General features: G+C 49.3%; 2 protein-coding genes across 7 annotated transcripts in view; one reads left to right on the top strand and one right to left on the bottom strand.

Moving 5' to 3' along the window:
• Positions 1 to 19,755, top strand: part of THOC3 (THO complex subunit 3) — a 291,571-nt gene that overhangs the window by 247,858 nt on the left and 23,958 nt on the right. Inside the window, exons 20-21 of one of the 3 annotated variants that reach the window (XR_014838023.1) lie at positions 7,019 to 7,429; positions 8,829 to 8,911. The gene's annotated coding sequence lies outside the window, so the exon portion shown is untranslated. Of the gene's footprint in view, positions 1 to 7,018; positions 7,430 to 8,828; positions 10,764 to 19,755 lie in introns of those variants that run through there. The other 2 variants (XR_014838027.1, XR_014838028.1) reach the window with 2 other exon arrangements.
• Positions 1 to 19,755, bottom strand: part of HRH2 (histamine receptor H2) — a 48,414-nt gene that overhangs the window by 22,923 nt on the left and 5,736 nt on the right. For 2 of the 4 annotated variants that reach the window (XR_001303215.3, XM_005654980.4), the window contains exon 2: positions 3,058 to 4,646. Coding sequence is in view for 2 of the 4 variants with exons in the window: in XM_005654980.4 (XP_005655037.1) it covers positions 3,058 to 4,136 (1,079 nt within the window). In the remaining 2 variants the exon portion in view is untranslated. Of the gene's footprint in view, positions 1 to 3,057; positions 4,675 to 19,755 lie in introns of all 4 variants that reach the window. The other 2 variants (XR_014838019.1, XM_013987557.3) reach the window with 1 other exon arrangement.

Consider the following 19,755-nt stretch of genomic DNA (forward strand, 5'->3'; position numbering starts at 1 on the left):
CCTCTGCCATCACCAACTAGGGCAGGTAGGATCAGTCCCTTGGAATTCTCAGCTCAGGCAGGCACCTCCAGCCCCTTGGTAGTGATAAGGGCTCTAGGTCAGGTCAGTGCTGGTTTCTGACCCCAGATGGGGAACAGGAAGGACACTCTATCGTCATAATGGAAGCCACCTCATGGAGGGCCACACAAGTCCCCGATCGCCCTGGCAGCTTCCCTGAGAAAATTAACCTCTGGCTGTTCCTGGTTTCCTGAACCCCCATTTCCCCAAAGTACGAGGCCCTCCAGCTGGTTCCCCCTCCTCCTCTGCTGGACCCTTCTGCTCTGCAGCTGCTATCTGACCCAGGCAAGCACAGCCTCCCAGCTGGCCTTGGTGGCCAGCGTGGCTGTGATGATCAGAAAAGGAGGTGGATGCTGATTGCAACCCAGAGGATGTCAGTAATGGGGGCTGCGCTTTCTGTTTCTGCTCAGACCTTGGCTTGGGCTGTGTTGCTAGCTTGTGTCCCTTTAACAACTTAACTTCTCAGAGCCTCAGTTTCCCCATCTGTAAAATGGAAACTATACAAGCATCTCCTTCACAGCATTGTGCAGATGATGAGACAAGGCCATGGGTCTAAAGGGTCCAGCACCACCCTGGAGGAATGGGCCTTTCCATCTGCATTTTAGGTTCAGCTCTGAGGTCTGCTCCCAGGGATGGGCTCTCTGGGTCATGCGCTGACTCCTGTGGGTGCCCTGCGCACTGGTTTCAATCCTTGGCACCTGCTGCATGGAACCACTATTAGTCTGTCACCATAAGCTATCACAGGTGACAAGGGTGGTGGCCTTCAGTGGGGAGCTTGGTTTATTTCCCTTTGTACGCTAGCACCTGGCACAGATGGGTTTAAGACTGGGATAAGAAGGATGAATACATAGAAACAGTGGCCAACATAAAACTGGCTGTTCAATGAGGCGTGAGTGTTCAGTGAGGATTAGCCGTTGCTGGTGAACACCTACTGGGTGTCTCCCTAAGGATTCAAGGTAAAGGCAGCCTGTTAACCAGGTCACACAAGTAAGAGCAGTAGGAAGTGGTATGATGCTCGACTAAATTGCGCCCATTGCCTTCTCTAGAATCCACACCCCATGCTTTGTCCTTTGTTTGCTCTGTGAACTAAATTAGCTTTATATTGGAGGCCACTTCCTGAGTGAGGCAGGAAGGACAGAGTCAACTGATCTATCAGGGCCAGACTGGAAGCGTCCCGATCTGCATTTTGGAGAGATGCCTTTAAGATGGCTTGGGGGATGGATTTGAGAGGGAGGCTGGGAGGAAGCAGGATGCAGGAGCAATGAGGCTTGCTCTAAAGGATAGCAGTGGATGGGTGGAGGGCCTGAGACCCAAGTCTCTACGCTGGCCACTGCAAGGACCAGAGAGACACGAGGCCCAGGGGTCCAACTGGACAGTTTTGCCCCCACCACCACCACCACCACCACAACACTCCACAGGGACCAGCATCCAGAGGGTGTGGGTGTGCAGTGTCCCCCCAAGCTTTTCTCAAGTCCGATGCTCGATGCTCAAGAGCAGATGAGTATCCACTGGGGGTGGTAGAACCTATCCGCACCCCTGAACTCATGTGTGCTTCAGAGGACGAGGGGGTGCCCAGGGCAGGCTGCCTGAGGACAGACCCTACACTCTATGAAATGAGCAAACCAAGGCCCAAGAGGGGAAGAGACTCGCTCAAGCCACAAAATGAGGAAGGCAGAGCTGAGACCGGGACTGTGTAGCTGACTTTCCATACCTGTTCATCGCAATAGATGCCCCAAATGTCATTTCTACAAACCTGGCCCTCAGCACAGTTCCAGGCATGTGGTGGAAAGTTGACAAATGTTTGTGAATGAATGAATGAATGAATGGATGGATGGATGGATGAATGAATGGATGGATGAATGGGTCAGGCACATAGACCAGCATTCTAGGGGACAAAGGCATGGTCTGTGGAAAGAGAAACGAAGTGACATTTATTGAGCCCTTGTGTGTGGTCTACCAGCATCCTGTTACCAACGCCTTTCAACAGTGAGGGCTTGCTCAGACCTATAAATTTTCTCTCCATGTGTGAGCTTTCTTGGGCCAATTATGTCTTTGGTGATAATTCCCCTTAATCTCTTGCATTAGCGTTGTCACCAGTGAATTGATCTCAGTTTCACTCTGATTCTGTTATCTTTTCAGCCTGGATACCATATGGGGGTGGGATCCTGGGACATCCTCTCTCTTGCATCTCCTGCATCCTGGGCATCCAATGGTCTCTGAGCCTAATATATATATATATTTTTATAGCCTCCTAGATTTTGCTCTCTTCTCTTCTCTTCTCTCATGGACGAGTGCCACACCTCCCTTCACTGATGTCCCCATCTCATCTTTCTGGTCCACGTCTTAGGGGGCAACCAGAGCCCTCTTTCCAAAGCACAGAGCTGTCTGGGTTACCCCCATCCTTGTTCTAATCCTTCTTTCTCCTCCTAAGACCCATAGTACAATGGCCGAGCCTGGCTTTCAAGGCTCTGCCTTCCCAACCCGGCCAGCCCTCTTTCTTCTCCCACTTGAGCACCTCCAAAGGAAGAGCTGATGGGTAACAGGTGCTCATTGACTTGGGCCCAGAGCAGGGTTGCTGATTTAACCTGTACGAGGCAGCATTAGTGTGTGGCCCCTTGAGGGCTGTCCTGGAGGCTTTTAGCGAACATTTAATGACCACTAACTAAGTGGCAGTGTTGGGCCTCAAACTTAAGACTCCCAACTGCTAGAACAAGGTAACTAGAAAAAAAGGGCCCCCGCCAGTTCTGGAGTTGGGGCACTCTATCCAGATCCCAGCTATGTGGCTTTGGCCAAATTCTCTGAGTTTTGACTTGTTCTTTTAAAACAGAGGTACAAAGGCCTACCTCAGGGGGCGTTTGGGAGGCCGGAACAACATGTGATTTGCAAAGTGCTCACGAAGAGTTCCCAGCACCAAACGTCCAAACCAGCACCTCATGAACAGCTGTGACCATGGGTCCCCTCCCCATGCCCCATCCCGCACACAAACCACAGGGCAGTTACCTGTCTGTGGCTTCCTGGGCGGCGGCGACCTCGGCGCCACTCCACACCTGGAGCCTCAGGGGCCTCTCTTCCTGCCACCTGGTTTCTTGGCTTTGATTCCTCATCAGCTGAGAGCTGTTGGACCTCAGAGGAGTTCTGTGGGCATTGTGGCTGGTGGGGCTGCAGCGGAAGAGCTGCTGGTACGCCGTGCGGAAGTCTCTGTTGAGAGCGGCGTACAGGATGGGGTTCAGTGCCGAGTTGGCATAGCCCAGCCATAGAACGATGGCTTCGACAGTCTCGTCGACAGCTTCATCCCCTTTCAGCCCACGGTAAACAAACACAGAGAAGTAGGGGAACCAGCAGATGATGAAGGCCCCCATCACAGCGGCCAGAGTCACTGTGGCTTTGTGCTCCCTGATGGTGGCTGCCCGCCAGGAGCTGATGTTATGGATCCTCTTGGCCTGATCCCGGGCAATCTTGAAGATGCGGTAGTAGGTGATGCACATGACCAGCAGAGGCAGGTAGAAGGTGACCAGCCCGTCCACCAGGCCGTACACCAAGTTGACCTGAACTTTGCACTTGGAGATGGTGTGATTGACCCCGCTGGGATCCATCCTGCTGCTGTTCCATTCCAGGTGGATAGACAAGAAGGACAGGGTGATGGAAATGACCCAAATTAAGACCAGGGAGATGGCGACCCGGGCAGGAGTGATCAGCACAGGGTAGCGCAGCGGGTCCGTGACCGCGCAGTACCGGTCGAGGCTGATCATGAAGAGGTTGAGGATGGAGGCCGTGCAAAGCATGACATCCAGGCTGGTATAGATATTGCAGAAGACCTTGCCGAAGCTCCACCTGCAAGACAGCTGGTAGAAGGCCGAGAAGGGCAGCACCAGGAGGCCGAGGAGCAGGTCAGTGACAGCCAAGGACACGATGAAGCAGTTGGTCAGACTGCGGAGCCGGCGGTTCAAGCCCACCGCCAGGCAGACCACCACATTGCCAGCGATGGTGATGAAGATAAGGAGGATGAGGATCAAGCTGACAGTGACCTTGAATGCAAGAGGGTCCAGACAAGAGGAAGAGGCTGTGCTGTTGGATGCCATCCTGGGACCCTATGGCTCCTTCCTTTGCCCAAGGCCCCTCGATGATTCTCTTCCTGCTCTCCAGTGTGTCAGTGAGGTCAACCTCTGGGCTCCAGGCTCCCGGGCAGAGCCAAAGAAGTGTCCAAATCTGGGGAGTCTGCAGTGATCGACCCGGTGCTATTTTCCTAGAAATAAATAAAGCCGTTTCCTAGGAGGCGTCGGGCATGAGTTTGAATAAAAATGAGGGACAGCGAGTCCTCGAAGTGAGGTTCCTGGTTCAAACCCCTTCTTCAAACAGCCTCCTGCAGAGCCGGTTTCCTCCCAGGGCGGGGCAGATTTCCACTCTCCAGTTTGGGCGTGGAGACTGAGGCACTGGGGCAGGAGTCTGGAGGTGGCTTTGGTTTTCTGTGGGAGGCATCAGGTGGAAACATGGCTGCAGCCTTTTCCATAGCAGGCGGCTGCTCCCATCCACAACGTGATGGGGGTCAATTACTACGGCCTCTCCATCTGCGGTCCACGGGAGAGCATGGGCTGAAAAGGCAAAGGCTGAGTGTTGACCCTGTTGAAACCAGACCGAGAGGGTGACCCGATTCAAGATGGACCCTTCTAGGAGTTCCCGTCGTGGCTCAGTGGTTAGTGAACCCAACTAGCATCCATGAGGACTTGGGTTCAATCCCTGGCCTCACTCAGCGGGTTTAGCATCTGGCATTGCCGTGAGCTGTGGTGTAGGTCACAGACGTGGCTCGGATCCTGTATTGCTGTGTCTATGGCATAGGCCGGCACCTACAGCTCTGATTGGACCCCTAGCCTGGGAACCTCCATATGCCGTGGGTACCGCCCTAAAAAGACAAAAAGACAAAAAAAAAAAAAAAAAAAAAAAAGAAAGAAAAGAAAAAAAGAAGATGGACCCTTCTAGACCTTGACTCCCACCTTCCGATGCCAGGAAGCACAGGGCCAGTCTTGTACCTCCCCTCAGAAGGGACTGAGGCCATCAGGATGCATAGTGGGAGGAGGAATCGGGGCAGGATGCAAGGGGGCTGGACCACCAGGTCACCACGTGAGATACCATGGGAGGGGGCGGGGCTAGGGTTGTTTATACTGGGGAAAGAAAGATCTAGACACAGACTCTAAGCTCCATGAGGACAGGGGCTGCCTCTCTTGGCTCACTGCTGGTTCTCAGTGCCTGGTTCCACGGGCAGGCATTAAGCATCTGATGAAGAGACAATGAAAGGAATGAAAAAACAAGCAAACGTAAAACACGGACTCTTGACAAAGTGCCGAGAACAGTGCTCTACAGTCTTGTTTTACAAAATCCCATCAAACTCAAAACCAGGAGCCCGGCAAGCTTTTTCAGGAAAGGGCCAGGTAGCAACTATTTTCCCCTCTGCCTCCCGCACGGTCTCTGTTATAATTACTCAACTCCAGGCGACATGCACGTGACTGAAAGTGGCTGTGCTCCCAGAAGACTTTACTAAGGACACTGAAATGTGAATTCCACCTCATTTTCACGTGTTGCCAAATAGTATTCTTCTTGTGATTTTTCTCCCCCCCTCAAACTCTTTAAAGCCATTTCTGGGCTAAAAACGTAAAAGCTATTCTTAAGCTGCACAAAACCAGGGAGAGGACCAGATTTAGTCTGCTGTGGTAGTATGCCAACTTCAGCCCCACCCCACACCTGCTTGAAACATCTCTCTAAACCTCACTTTCCAGGTCAGCTGGTACAGAACTCAGTCTTTCTCATGCATAACAGTCCGCTGGGTGGTGGCTGTGGTTTATTTATTAGCACCGCATCACGGTATTTCAGTGGTTTCTAGTTCCTTCCCTCCTTCTTCCCTCCCTCCCTCCCTCCCTCTCTTCTCTCCTTCCTCTCTTTTCAGCTCCTGTCCCATTGCAAACATCACTTCAACATAGTGGCTGAACACATGATGCTTCTCAGGTGAAATTCCCTCCTAGCACTGATTTTCTGTGATTCCATTTGATACCAAACAAGCTCAGGCCCTGCTTGATTCCTGGACCCTTTCTCTTAAGTGGATCCTGATTTTCCAGAGAGCAGCCAGCAAGTCAGTCTCCTGGGATGTAGGAGTGTGCAGAAAATCAAGTCGACAGCGGAACCCCTCTCAGAAACAAGCTCATCAGTGTGTGACAGAAATTAAGCCTCTCCCAGGCTCTTGCCTAGAGCGGTTTGGCAACCTGAATATAAGAAGCATCATTTAATCATAACCACTGTGTTGGTGCCGGGATCACGGCTCCTGGTCACCTTCTGCCTCTCCAGCTGGCTCAGCCACCTAGCCTAGTGGGCTGGGCCCCTGGGTGTTATTTTTAGAAGATCTTTTCATGACATAAATAGCCTAAACAGCATGGCTCTTGACGCCACACTTAATTAACTTTGGAGGGGGTAGCAGCAAGAGTGATTTTTTTTTTTTTTTTGAGAAACCCTATTTCTGATCAAAATTTTCTCTGACTTTCCTTAACAGCCAGGATGAGGTATTTTTTTTTTAATTTTATTTTATTTGTCTTTTTTTTTTTTTTGCTATTTCTTTGGGCCGCTCCCGCGGCATATGGAGGTTCCCAGGCTAGGGGTCCAATTGGAGCTGTAGCCACCAGCCTACGCCAGAGCCACAGCAACGCAGGATCCGAGCCGCGTCTGCAACCTACACCACAGCTCACGGCAACGCCGGATCGTTAACCCACTGAGCAAGGGCAGGGACCGAACCCGCAACCTCATGGTTCCTAGTCGGATTCGTTAACCACTGCGCCACGACGGGAACTCCAGGATGAGGTATTTTGAACTGACATTTTAGTTAATGTTGGGAGGTTTTCAAATCTAAATAAACCAGTCTCTCATATAATTAAAAATGAACTCCTCTCTTTCTCCTCTCCCTCCCTCCCTCTGTTCTTTTCAGCCAATATGCCTTTCAGAATTTACAATGTGCCAAATGCTGTTCCAGGTGCTGGAGGGACAAAGATGAACAGAACAGCAGTGGTTCCCCTTTTCATGGAGTTTCAAAGAAGAACCACTTCTGTCCATTGTTCTTCTGTTTTATAGCCTGGGTCCCAGAAATCTCCAGTGACGTTTTGTGAAATCAGGAACTTTTGTGTGGAGCTCAGTCCATCTTGTAACTTGTGGGGAGAATGAAGAAACTTCCAGGAACCTAGGCTGTGGCAATACAACCAGCATCATGAGAAGACCCATGGAGAAGGACATCAGCAGGTTGGCAAGCAGCAAACAATGGCAGGCAGCCTGAGTGTCCATCAGCAAGGGAGTGGTTCAACCAGCGATGGCACACTTGTATTGCAGGGGAGTTCTGAGCAAGGTGAGTTCAGGCATATTAGATGAAATATCATCTCATCCTCACAACCATCCCACGTGAGGGGAATCACTGTCTCTATTGAATGGTTGAGGAGAAGTCAAGTGATGCCATGCCCCTGCACAGTGGCCAGAGAGAACTGGATCCCAACTCAGTTCACATTCCTCCAGCCTGCCTTAAGGCCTGTGCTTGCACCAGTCTGCAGCTTGCCCTTCTAAGTGGATCTCCCCAAACAGCCCTGTAATTGTCCCCCAACTTGGCCACTGGGGCAACTGGGACTTCATCCAAATGCAGGGCGCCTTCTCCCTCCCGCCTTCACCTTTGCTGTCTCCTTCACCTGGAGTCCCGCCCTTCCCTGTTTTTCCCTCAGTCTCTCCCGTTCCAAACACAAGTTTCCCTGTGATCCAAAAGGAGAGCATGCCTTTGAAACCTTTCCAAAGCCAAAATGGCATCAAGCAAAGAAGAGGTTATCTTAGGACATATTGTGCTAAAAATAAATCAAGATAGAGCACAGATGCTCAGACAAGGTTCAGAGCAATGGAGGCTGGATGCCGAGATGCTGAGTGTGGTTCCTGGGGAAGAAGCTTGGTGGTGCCATCCTAGCCTTGGGTGCAGGCTGCCTCTGTAATGGCTTGCCGAAAAACAAACTGGAACGCTGTTTTCGCTTTTCAGCTTTTTTCGTAAAAGTGAAAATTCTCTTTGGATTTCTTTCGGTTAGCAAAAAACAGGTACTGATGTAGGTTGTGAAAGAGAAGTGGGGTAAAGGAAACTTTTGAAAACTGGCTTGCCTGTGGGTCCGTCTCCCTGAAGACTTCCTGAGTGCCTGCAGGCAGGGGCGCCCACCCCCGCGCTTTGGACTGAATCACTGTTGACACCTTGCGTTGTTAGTGTGGTTCTGTGTCTGTTCTCCAGTAGGGCCTGCATCTGGACCACCTCCCTCCACTTTGCATCCATCCATCCTTCCATCCATCCATCCATCCATCCATCCATCCATCCATCCATACAGTAAATACTTCCCGTTGCCTATATAAGGGAGAGGTCCATGGTACACAGAATGAGTGTGTGCATGTAAGTGTGTATGTGTGCGTATGCGGCTTCCCAACTTTGGAAACCTAAAGGCCCTTAGCTTGGCATTTGATGGGTCTAGTTAGTACATCTGAATGGATATGTGAGAATGGGCCAATTTCCCCCAGCATTTTATAGTGAAACATTTCAATCACACACAAAATGTTGAGAAAACACTACAGTGTACATTAGATCTTGTCCCACTGTCCATGTAGATGAAATAATTGTCTGGTCGACCTCTCCCTCCCTCCCTCCCTCTCTCTCTGTATATGTGTACATGTGAAAATTATGTGGAATTCATTAAAATAGGCTTCAGCCACTTCCTCTCCCCTTCCCACAGGCTGACCACAGATGTTGCAGTTGTACGAGTCACACTGCTTCTGCTTCCATCATCTCATCTTTGCTTGAAGATCTTCTGCAAAGGTACTTTCTGGAGAATTTGCTCATGGGTGGCTGTGTCCCTCACTGATGCCCTGGGCCGGCTTCTGACCGTTACTGATGGTTACCATCTAGCAAATGCGGCCGTAGGAAAAAGCAGGGTCCAGCTCAGAGTCTGACTCATCACATCAGGTGCCTCTGGGAGGCCACCCTGGCCAATTAGCCCTTGAGAGCAGCCACGGCTGAGTGTGTTAAGTGCCATCAGTGTGCTCACAGTCATGTGTTAAGTCCATTGTGCTGGGCTCTGGGTGGGGATACCTGCTTTGATCACCTCCTATTACCGGCCTTGGTTGTCTCTAAGTGTAGCTAGATCTTCGCCGTGGCATTCAAGGTTCTTCCGTCTTTTCTCTCCAGACCTAGCTCCTGCCTGCTTAGTGCCCTTTAGTTAGACAACACTTTGAGAAACAGCTCTGGTGGCTTTTAATTCCTCCTACTTTGGAAAGTCCTAGGCCCATTCTGACTCTGTGCCTTTGCACAGGCTGTTCCTGCTGCCTGGAATGCCCCTCCTCCCTTCCAGGCCTGCTGAGCTCTTGCTCTTCCTTAAAGACCTAGCTTCCTCTATCACCTCCTCCAGGAAGTCCTCCGGGGGTCCTTACTCCATTCTCTTTCACTCCACCTCCCATTCATACTCACTTCTGACAGAGCCTTGTGATTTCTGGGGGGTGCACAGTGGGTAGAATTCTGCGTTTTCAGGGCCCTAGGAAAATTCTCCTCCGAGCGTGGTCCTTGGTGATTTCCCCATTTGAGTTGTGGTGGGTAGAACCTGGGATTCCATTTCCTGTCTCAAGCCTCCCCTGTGGCAGCAAAGAAAATGGAGGCTTGAGGGGTTGTGGGTCAGCCCACCAGCAGAGGTACAGCCCAGGGACAACCCCGGTCTGCCTGATACCCTAACTCCCTTCTCACTGCTCCTCACCCACAAAATCCCAGAAGAGAGGCCACGGGTGGTGTGTTCTGCCTGCCAACAGAGGGACAAGGCTATCTAGAAGAGCCACCCATCTAGAGGCTGGGGTCTCCTCTCATCAAATTTGATCAAACCAAGTCAACACTTTTTTTTTTGCCCTTTTCCTTTGGAAATGAAACGAAGCTCCCCTTGTGCGGTTTGCGTACCTAAGTCCCAGGCAGTCACTCAGGGAACCAGCAATTTGGAGGAATCAGTTGGGGGAGTTAGTGCTCAGGGTTTTGTACTTGGCCTGGAGGAGGAATCTGATTTTCCAGGCCATCAATTACAATAGGAAAAGAAAAGCATATTTGGCAGGCAACCACTGTGTGCTAGGCACCTTCTAGGGAAGACAGTTTGAGCCTGTGGAGTGGGTAGTAAGGATCCTTATTCTGCAAAAATTGACCCTCAGAGAAGTGAAGGGAGCCGTGGGGGCTGAAAGGCAAGGACTTTAACTTTGGATGAATCTGGGTTTTAATCCCAAAGCTGTCATTTAATAGCTTTGTGACCTTGGGCACGTGACTGCGGCCTCTCCGAGCCTTGGTATTCGCCTTTGTAAAATAGGGATACTAGTATGTCATTCTTCACTTTGCAGAGGTGAAAATGCAGAGAGTAAAGGCCTATAAAAAACTTAGTGCCGGAGTTCCCGTCATCGTGGCACAGCTGAAACGAATCGACTAGGAACCATGCGGTTGTGGATTCAATCCCTGGCCTCGCTCAGTGGGCTAAGGATCTGACGTTGCCTGTGAGCTGTGGTGTAGGTCGCAGACACGGCTCAGATCTGGTGTTGCTGTGGCTCTGTTGTAGGCTGGCGGCTACAGCTCTGATTAGACCCCTAGCCTGGGAACCTCCACATGCCTCGGGTGCAGCCCTAAAAAGCAAAAAAAGCAAACAAACAAACAACTACAAAAACCACTTAATGCCTGGCACATGGCAGATGACAGTATATATAATAATAGTACAGGGTTATTATTTCATAATAACAAAAAATTTATTTTTTACTATTGTCTAAAGCCAGACAGCCAGGAAATAGCATTCATGTATACTTCAAATATCTACTGAGCGCTTTCCCGGGGCAGACACTGTGCTGTTATAGACACAGCAGACACATCTTGGACAGCATGGTGGGTGGCAGCGGGACATGAAGTAACTTATGGCAGAGCTGCTGATTTAATTGCAGTGTGTTAACAGTTATATAAAGGGGTTAACAGTTATATAGAGAGCCACAGGAATATATAGTGGGGGGACCTGACCTGGTGTGGGGGATACTGAGTTGAGATCTGTATAGAAAGAAAAAAGCTAACTCACTGACAATGCGGAACAAGCAGATTCCAGAGAGAGGGAACAAACAGATTCTAGACAGAGGGAACAGCCTCTATAAAAACTTGAAAGCAGGAGTTCCCACTGTGGTGCAACAGGATCACCTGTGTCTTGGGAGTGCTGGGATGCAGGTTCGATCCCTGGCCTGGCACAGTGGGTTAAGGATCTGACGTTGCCACAGCTGTGGCTTAGGTTGTGACTGCAGCTCAGATCTGATCCCTGGCCTGGGAACTCCACATGCCACAAGTTGGCCAAAACTGAAACAAACAAACAAAAACTTGGAGGCAGAAAGATGGCGGATTTTAACCAAAAAGCTTTGGGAAACCTCGGGGGGCATGTGAGCGGAAGGAAGGGTGACAGAACTGGAAGGTTCCGGGCCCAGCTGTCCGGTTGGGACAACAGGGGTGGGGGCGTGGCAGCTGGGGTTAGGCCTAGCTGGGCCCTGCAGACTGTGTGTGTCCAGTTATCACTGCGGGTAATAAGATGCTGATGTCCCGGGGTCCCCGGGCAGGCAGTTTCTCATCTTTAGGGGCTGTAATTTCTCAGAACATCCCCCCACCTCTGTAATTGGCCATCTCAAGTGTTCTGGGTACCTGGTGCTGAGAGCCTCAGAGAGCGGTCTCAGCATTAGCCATCAGCCCCTCAGGAGCCCTGCCCCTGTCAGGAGTTCCAAAGGGGCCCAAGAAGTGGGAGTCACCTTGCACGGTGACTCATTCTTTAAGGAGGGAGGATGAAGCTCTGCAAGACCTAGAGTGGCTGCAGCATATGGGGTGCTGAGCAGTGTAACTGAGGCACAGACGGCAGGAACTGAAATGATCTCTGGCCTTCCCAGGGGCCCTTTATTCCCACTGACAGAGGCCACCAGGCCGAGGTGCAGCTCCACTGCAGAAAGGCTGACAGCCATTTGGGGCTCCTTCCTCCTTTCACCCAGAAGCCTAACTAGGGGGCAGGGGCCAGGAAACTAACCGAAAGGACAAGGCAGGTCACGCCCCTGGAAGTACAGACGCAGCCCAGCAATGAGCAGCACGTGCCATGGTGGGGCGGGGTGGCAGGGGGGCAGCGAGAGGCTGTGGGCACTGGGAGGAATGAAATTTGATGCTGTGGGTAGTGGCAAGTGACAGCTGCGTGTGTGTGTGTTTGTGTGTGGATGTGCAGAAGGCAACATTTTATCAGGCCTGGAAAACCCCATGCATGTTAAAAACACTCAGACTCCTGAGCCAGCAGTAGCACTTCTCAGAATTCATCACATGACCTGGAAATGGTGTAAAAGTGCCTGTGACAGTATGCAAGGCAGTCATCAAAAGGACTATTGCACTCACTTGTTGTATTTTTTGGATTCCACATACAAGTGATTTCATACAGTGTTTGTCTTTCTCAATCTAGCTTATTTCACTTGGCATAATGCCAAGTCAATCCATGCTGTTGCAAATGGCAAATTTTCATTCTTTTTTGTGGCTGAGTAGTATTCCATTGTATATATGCATCACATCTTCTTGATCCATTTCTCTATTGATGGACATTTAGGCTGTTTCCATCTCTTGGCTATTGTGAATAGTGCTGCTATGAACATTGGGGTGTATATATCTTTTCAAATCAGTGGGTTTGTCTGTTTGTTTTGTTTTTTGTTTGTTTTTTCATTTTTGGCGGCCCTGGGGCTTACAAAGTTCCCAGGTCAGGGATCAGATCTAAGCTGCAGGGATGGAACCTGAATCCTCACAGATGCAACGTAGGGTTCTTAACCAGCTTAGTCACAAAGGGAACTCCAAGGGAGGTCTTTTCTTTTTCTCTTTTTTTTTTTTTTCTTTTGAGGGCTGCACCTGGGGCATATGGAAGTTCCCAGGCTAGGGGTCAAATCGGAGCTACAGCTGCCAGCCTACACCACAGCCACAGCAACATCAGATCTAGCCACATCTGTGACCTACACCACAGCTCATGGCAACTGCAGATCCCCGACCCACTGAGCAAGTCCAGGGATCAAACCCGCAACCTCATGGATACTAGTCAGATTTGTTTCCACTGCGCCACGATGGGAACTCTGAAGGGAGACATTTTCTTATGATGAGTGTCATGACTTGGGCATCACAGTGAGGGAAGGTGACCTGAACCAGAAGCCAAGACAATGACCCCTTCCATTTGCTGAGCAGCTACAGATAACTTAATATCTCTGTGAGGCAGAAATTATTATTTCCATTTGACAGATGGTGAAACTCAAGTCAGAGAGGTTAAGTCACTTGTCCAAGGACACACAGCTGGTAAAGAGGCAGGCAGGGCTTTGAACCAGGCCTGACTCCATAGTTTCTGAGTGTCCACAGCCAACCACTCCAGCCCAAAACATGCATCAAGTCCAGCTCATTCACTGACTATTTTTTTCTCTTATCAGTGAGAGACACCACACCATTTTCCTGGCCTCTGCCAATGGTTGATGTGGGAACATGAAGCCACATCTGGTGACAACAAATTCCCTTGGTGATATATTGCTTGTCTAAGAAAGTCTTTATTTCTCCTTCATTTTTTTTTCAATTTAAGTGAAAGGCGCATGGCATAAAATCCAAGTGGACAATTCAGTAGCCTTCAGCACAGTCACAGAATTGTGCAGCCACCATCTCTGTCTGGTTTGAAAACATTTTCACTACCCCAAAAGGAAATTCCACACCCATTAAGCAATCACTCCTTCTCCTTGGTCCTTGGCAACCACCAACTTGCTTTCTGGCTTCACAGATTTGCCTTTTCTGGACATTGTGTATAAATGAAGGCTGAGGGAGGGTCCCGGAGTCTCTTTTCTAGCCTCTGCCTCCCTGTCATCCACCAGGGGCTCAGGCTACCTATTTAGGCATCATCCTAGATGTCCGCTTTCCTTCATCCCCGACATCCAACCCATCAGCAAACCCAGTGGATCCTGCCTCTAAAATACTTACCTCATGACACAGTTACTTTCCTTGGTTGCTGCCATCTTGGTCCTAGTCCAAGCTGACACCATCTCTTGCCTAGACTTTTGTGATTGCTCCCGATCCACCTCACTGCACTCCCTTTAACCTCCAACACCACCCTCCTGCTTCTGTCACACCCACACTCTCCTGTTATACCCTCCCCTCGGCTCCCAAGGCCCCATGGGGTCTGCGCCACACCCCTCTGACCTCTTACTTTACCCTCAGACCTCAGTGGGTACCTGGCCACACTGGCCCTGCTCCAGTGCCTTGAACGTGCCACACCCTCCTCCTTGGGTCTGTGATCTGCTGCTGATGTGGACGTTGGCATCTTGGAGTTAATCTCCGCTGTGTGAAGGGAGCCCTCCTTGAAGCCAAAGCAGCTCTCTTAGCCCTCCATCCTCTCCCCTCATGTGGCTTTCTGCAGAGCACATTGTTTTTTTCTTGGCATTAGTCTTGCTTCCCAATCTGTCCATTATATCTCCCTCCCCATGGGAATATAAGCAGCGTGGGGACCAGGATCTATTCGGCCTTGCTCCCTGACAGGCACTTTATAAGGGTTCAATTAAACTTAATTGGCTTTAGCAGATGCATACTGAAACAACCATCCTAACCATATAATATCCCATTTCAGGGTGCTTTGAAAGTGCAGGCAATGTTCTAAGTATTTTACACGCTTTATCCCATTTAATTCCTCTGTTGCAACCCTCTTATATGGACATCATTATTCATCTCCATTGTACTGATGAGAAAGTTGAGGTTTACGGTGTTTGTGACTTGGCCAAAGCCCACAGCCAAGTCAGGTTGGCAAGTGTGGGAAAGGCCCAGGGAGGAACTTTTCAGGGTAGGACTGGGTCAAATGAAAATTCTACCTTGGTTCTTTTGGGAAAGGTGAGACCCTGGATTCCCAATGTTTGCAGAGTGGGGTTGGGGGAGCTCAAATCTCAGCAAACCCAGAGCCAAACCTGCTCAGAGGGCAGGGGGAGGGTGGAAAGGGCACAGGGCTGGGGATGCGGACCTTGAATTTGCGTCCCTGGTGTGATTCTGACTTGCTGTGTTCTTCCCACAAGATTCACACCCCAGTTTCCTCAGCAGAAAACTGGGGAGATGGGCTAAGAATGTTTCAAAGGTTTCTTCTGGCAACTTTGTGTGTGTGTGTGTGTGTGTGTGTGTGTGTGTGTGTGTGTGTGTGTGTGTGTGTGTGTGTCTGGAGAGGGTGAGAGAGAATCATGAGCCCCCAAAATAATAAACTAGGAGGGCTCTGGGTAGAAACAAAGCTCAGTGGTCCTCTGATGTTCACAAACCCCTTCCACAGCTTCCCAGAGAGGCAGTCATCCCTGACTGCCTTGCATACTTGCAACAATGGGGGGCTTCCTACCTTCCAAATTATTTGCCCATCGGTCATGAGCATTTAAAACCCTTATAGATCCCTTCACTCTCCTTCTTTTAGAGGCCTACCCCTCTAGATAATAAAGGCATTGTAATATATGCACACTCCATAGAAAACAGAATTTGTATTTAGCTGTTTGGTATAATGAGCTGCCACTGACTAGCTGTCATAGACTGCCAATTAAACAATTATTATTTGCAATTTTGTGGGGGGGGATGTTGGGTATTTTAGATCTGGCATTTGTGTCTCCATGCATGTGTGTGTGAGTTTGCAGACATTTTTCTTAGGCTCCTGAAAAGTTCTGAAGCGCCAGAGAACAAATCTAAGACCTTTTTCCAAGCAGCCCCAGAGAACTGAGTTTCTGCTTCTCCGTGATACAGAAGCTCTCAGGCCTTCCACCTGGACACCTTAGCATCATCATCATCCCCATCCCAGCCATCATCATAGCTACTACCGCCCTCACCATAATCACTGCCATTATCATCATCATCATCATCATCACCGCCGCCATTGCCATCATCACCACCATCAGCATCGGTCGCAGCGGCTACCACACCAGCCGGGCACCAGAACCTCCTGGCCAACACTGCATCTTCCTTCCCTTCTCTTCTTCTTTCCCCTAGCCTCACTCCAGAAAGGTGTTGTTGCCCTTCCAGCAGGGTACAGCTTGCTTGTACAAGGCAAAAGTCCTGCAGCCAGCTGGTCACCTTAAAGATATCAATGGCAAACAGCTAAGGCTTGCCAGGAACATTCACACACACTGGTTATCTTATGTAATCCTCTCTGCCCTACCCCACTTTCCACAGCCCCTCTACATACCCATGACCTCATCTTGAGTCCTGCAGGAGAATCAGTGGAGCCTTCAGGGTGATCATGGTTATTCCACTTTGCAAAGGCGGCACAGAGAAGCCAAATGCCTGGGCCGAGGGCCACTTTGCAAAGGCACACAGAGAAGCTGGACGAAAGTGGGAAAAACCCTCTGTTTCCAGTCCCCAACAGTGTACCCTGTCTTAAGCCTCCCGTGCTTCCCAAACCTCACACGCTCATGTGCCACCTCCATGACTTTTGCCATACCCACAAAATACCCAATTCTATTTTGTACTTAATATTTTTCTTTAAAGTGATGGCATTGCAAAAGGAATTGTTTTATCATCACAGTAACCACCTGGATTACTTTCCCTCAAAGGTTACCCTGAAAATAAAGGCAGCGGAAACACAACCGGGGAGTTCCCTGGTAGCCCAGTGGTTAAGGATTCAGTGATGTCACTGCTGTGGCTTGGAGTTCAATCTCTGGCCGGGGAACTTCTGTATGCCACAGGCATGGCCAAAAAAAATTCTTTTTAATTAAAAAAATATATGGTACAATCCCTGTGGAAAACAGTATGGAGGTTTCTCAGAAGGCTGAATATGGAATTTCCATATGATCCAGCAATCCCACTACTGAGCATATATCTGGACAAAACTACAATTCAAAAAGATACATGCACCCCTATGTTCATAGCAGCCCTATTCACAATAGCCAAGACATGGAAACAACCTAAATGTCCGTTGACAGATGAATGAATTATGAAGATGTGGCACATATACACAATAGAATACTACTCAGCCATAAAAGAGAATGAAATAATGTCATCTGCAGCAATATGGATGCAACTAGAGATTCTCATGCTAAGTGAAGTAAATCAGAAAGAGAAAGACAAATACCAGATGATATCTCTTATATGAGGGATCTAATATATGGCAGAGATGAACCCATCTACAAAACAGAAACAGACTCATAGACATGGAGAACAGACTTGTGGTTGCCAAGGAGAAGCGGGGAGAGAATGGCATGGACTGGGAATTTGGGGTTAATAGATGCAAACTCTTATATTTAGAATACATAGGCAAAGAGGTCCTACTGTATAGCCAGGGAACTATATCCAATCTCTTGGGATAGACCATGATGGAATATGAAAAAAAGAATATGTATGTATATATATATGTATATATATATATATATATATATAGAGAGAGAGAGAGAGAGAGAGAGATACACACACACACACACACACATACATATGACTGCATCACTTTGCTGTACAGCAGAAACTGGCACGACACTGGAAACCAACTACACTTAAAACACATACACACACAACAAATGTTCTTTTTTTTTTTTTTTTTTTTTTTGTCTTTTTGTCGTTGCTATTTCTTGGGCCGCTCCCGCGGCATATGGAGGTTCCCAGGCTAGGGGTCCAATCGGAGCTGTAGCCACCGGCCTACGCCAGAGCCACAGCAACGCGGGATCCAAGCCGCGTCTGCGATACACCACAGCTCACGGCAACGCCGGATCGTTAACCCACTGAGCAAGGGCAGGGACCGAACCCGAAACCTCATGGTTCCTAGTCGGATTCGTTAACCACTGTGCCACGACGGGAACTCCACAACAAATGTTCTTAAACTCCGAGCAGCTACTGCTGCCTAACCCTCTCCTAGTTAAAAAGGCTGTGCTGTAAAGGTGTTAGAGATCCTTTCTTTGATCTAAAGAGGAAAGTCTGAAGGAGAACCAAAACCAAATCCATTCACTATATGACAGCATGGTTGTTTGATCTTTGAACCACCCAAGTCCGCCTCAGGACCCCTAGGGCTGCCTGTCCCACACTAAGTCAACACCACGTAGCAGAAAGGAGCCAGGACCCTGTCGAAGGCTCCGTTTTCCCACCTGTAAATGGGAATAAAATCGCAACGTGCGGTGCTGGGAAGATGAAATGTGACAATAGTCCTCATATTATCTGACTGTTGTGAGGGGTTAACTGGGCAAATGTCACTCACAAAGGGCTCCGTGGATGTGAGTGCTCTATGGGATGCACCATGCTGGACCCAGAAGCATCCTTCCTCCAACTGCCCACTGGCCTCCTTGTCCCTTCTCTTCCCAAGACGCCATCCTCGTCTCCTCCCGCGGCTACGCTCTCCCAGCCCCCATCCCTGGGGGACCAACTCATACCTCTTGGCTTCTGGTCTAGATGCCAGGCTTTCTAAACATGCTCACCCAACTCAAGTCTAAATACATGCAAAACTGTAGGTTTCATTCTGCCCCTATGCCACAGCCACAGCAACACCAGATCCAAGCCACGTCTGCAACCTACACCACAGCTCACGGCAATGCCGGATCCTTAACCCACTGAGTAAGGCCAGAGGTTGAACCCGCAACCTCATGGTTACTAATCAGTGGTTTTCTTTGGATGGCGATACTATAATTTGTTACTGTCTTCTCCCACATGTCCTTCTTCAAAGTTTTCAACCTTGAGAATTAATTCTACAGGGACTGAAAAATAACATAAAGATGCAGAAGTGTGTGTAATACGTTCTCAATATGTCAAAGGCTAAGAATATGTATTTGTTTGTATATGAAGAGTATAGGTTGTGCATAAAGAAAATCTGAAAGGATCCATCACAGCAAAATAACAAAACTGACCTCCTCTTCTGAGTAGGGGACAAGGCAGATGGGGCCAGGGTGGAGGGGGCCGCTCCTTCTGCAACTCTGCATATTGTACTTCTGAACCACCTCAATGGTTTATCCAATCAAAAAGTGAAAAGGGGAGTTCCCACTGTGGCTCAGAGGGTTAAGAACCCAACTAGTATCCACAAGGATGCAGGTTTGATCCCTGGCCCCACTCAGTGGGTTAAGGATCTGGCATTGCTCTGGCTGTGGTATAGGTCGGCAGCTACAGATCAGATTTGAATCCTAGCCTGGGAACCTCCATATGTTTTGGGTTTGGTGCCCCCCCAAAAAAAAGTGAAAAGAAAAAACTGTAACTATATAATAAACCTTTAGAAAAAGGCAGTATTTCCCCAAATGGGGACACTGGTTAAAGGTAACTACTTAAGGAGTTCCTGTCATGGCACAGAGGAAACGAATCCAACTAGGAAACATGAGGTTGTGGGTTCAATCCCTGCCCTTGCTCAGTGGGTTAAGGATCCAGCGTTGCCGTGGCTGTGGTGTAGGTCACAGACACGACTTGGATCTGGCATTGCTGTGGCTGTGGCGTAGGCCGGCAGCAACAGCTCTTATTGGACCCCTAGCCTGGGAACCTCCATATGCCTCGGGTATGGCCTTAAAACAGACAAAAAGACAAAAAAAAAAAAAAAAAAAAAAATCCTTGCGTGGCTCCTGCAGCCTACAGGACAAAGTCCAAACTCCTTAGCCTGGCATCACAGGCTTTTTATGCTCAGAGCCCTGGGGAATTGGAAACCCTATCGCCTCTTTCCACTGCTC

The sequence above is a fragment of the Sus scrofa genome, chromosome 2 (assembly GCF_054392235.1).
Source record: "Sus scrofa isolate SSC_HxYL_T2T_F1_AM1 chromosome 2, Sscrofa_HxYL_maternal_Yorkshire_Landrace_v2.0, whole genome shotgun sequence".
NCBI lineage: Eukaryota > Metazoa > Chordata > Mammalia > Artiodactyla > Suidae > Sus > Sus scrofa.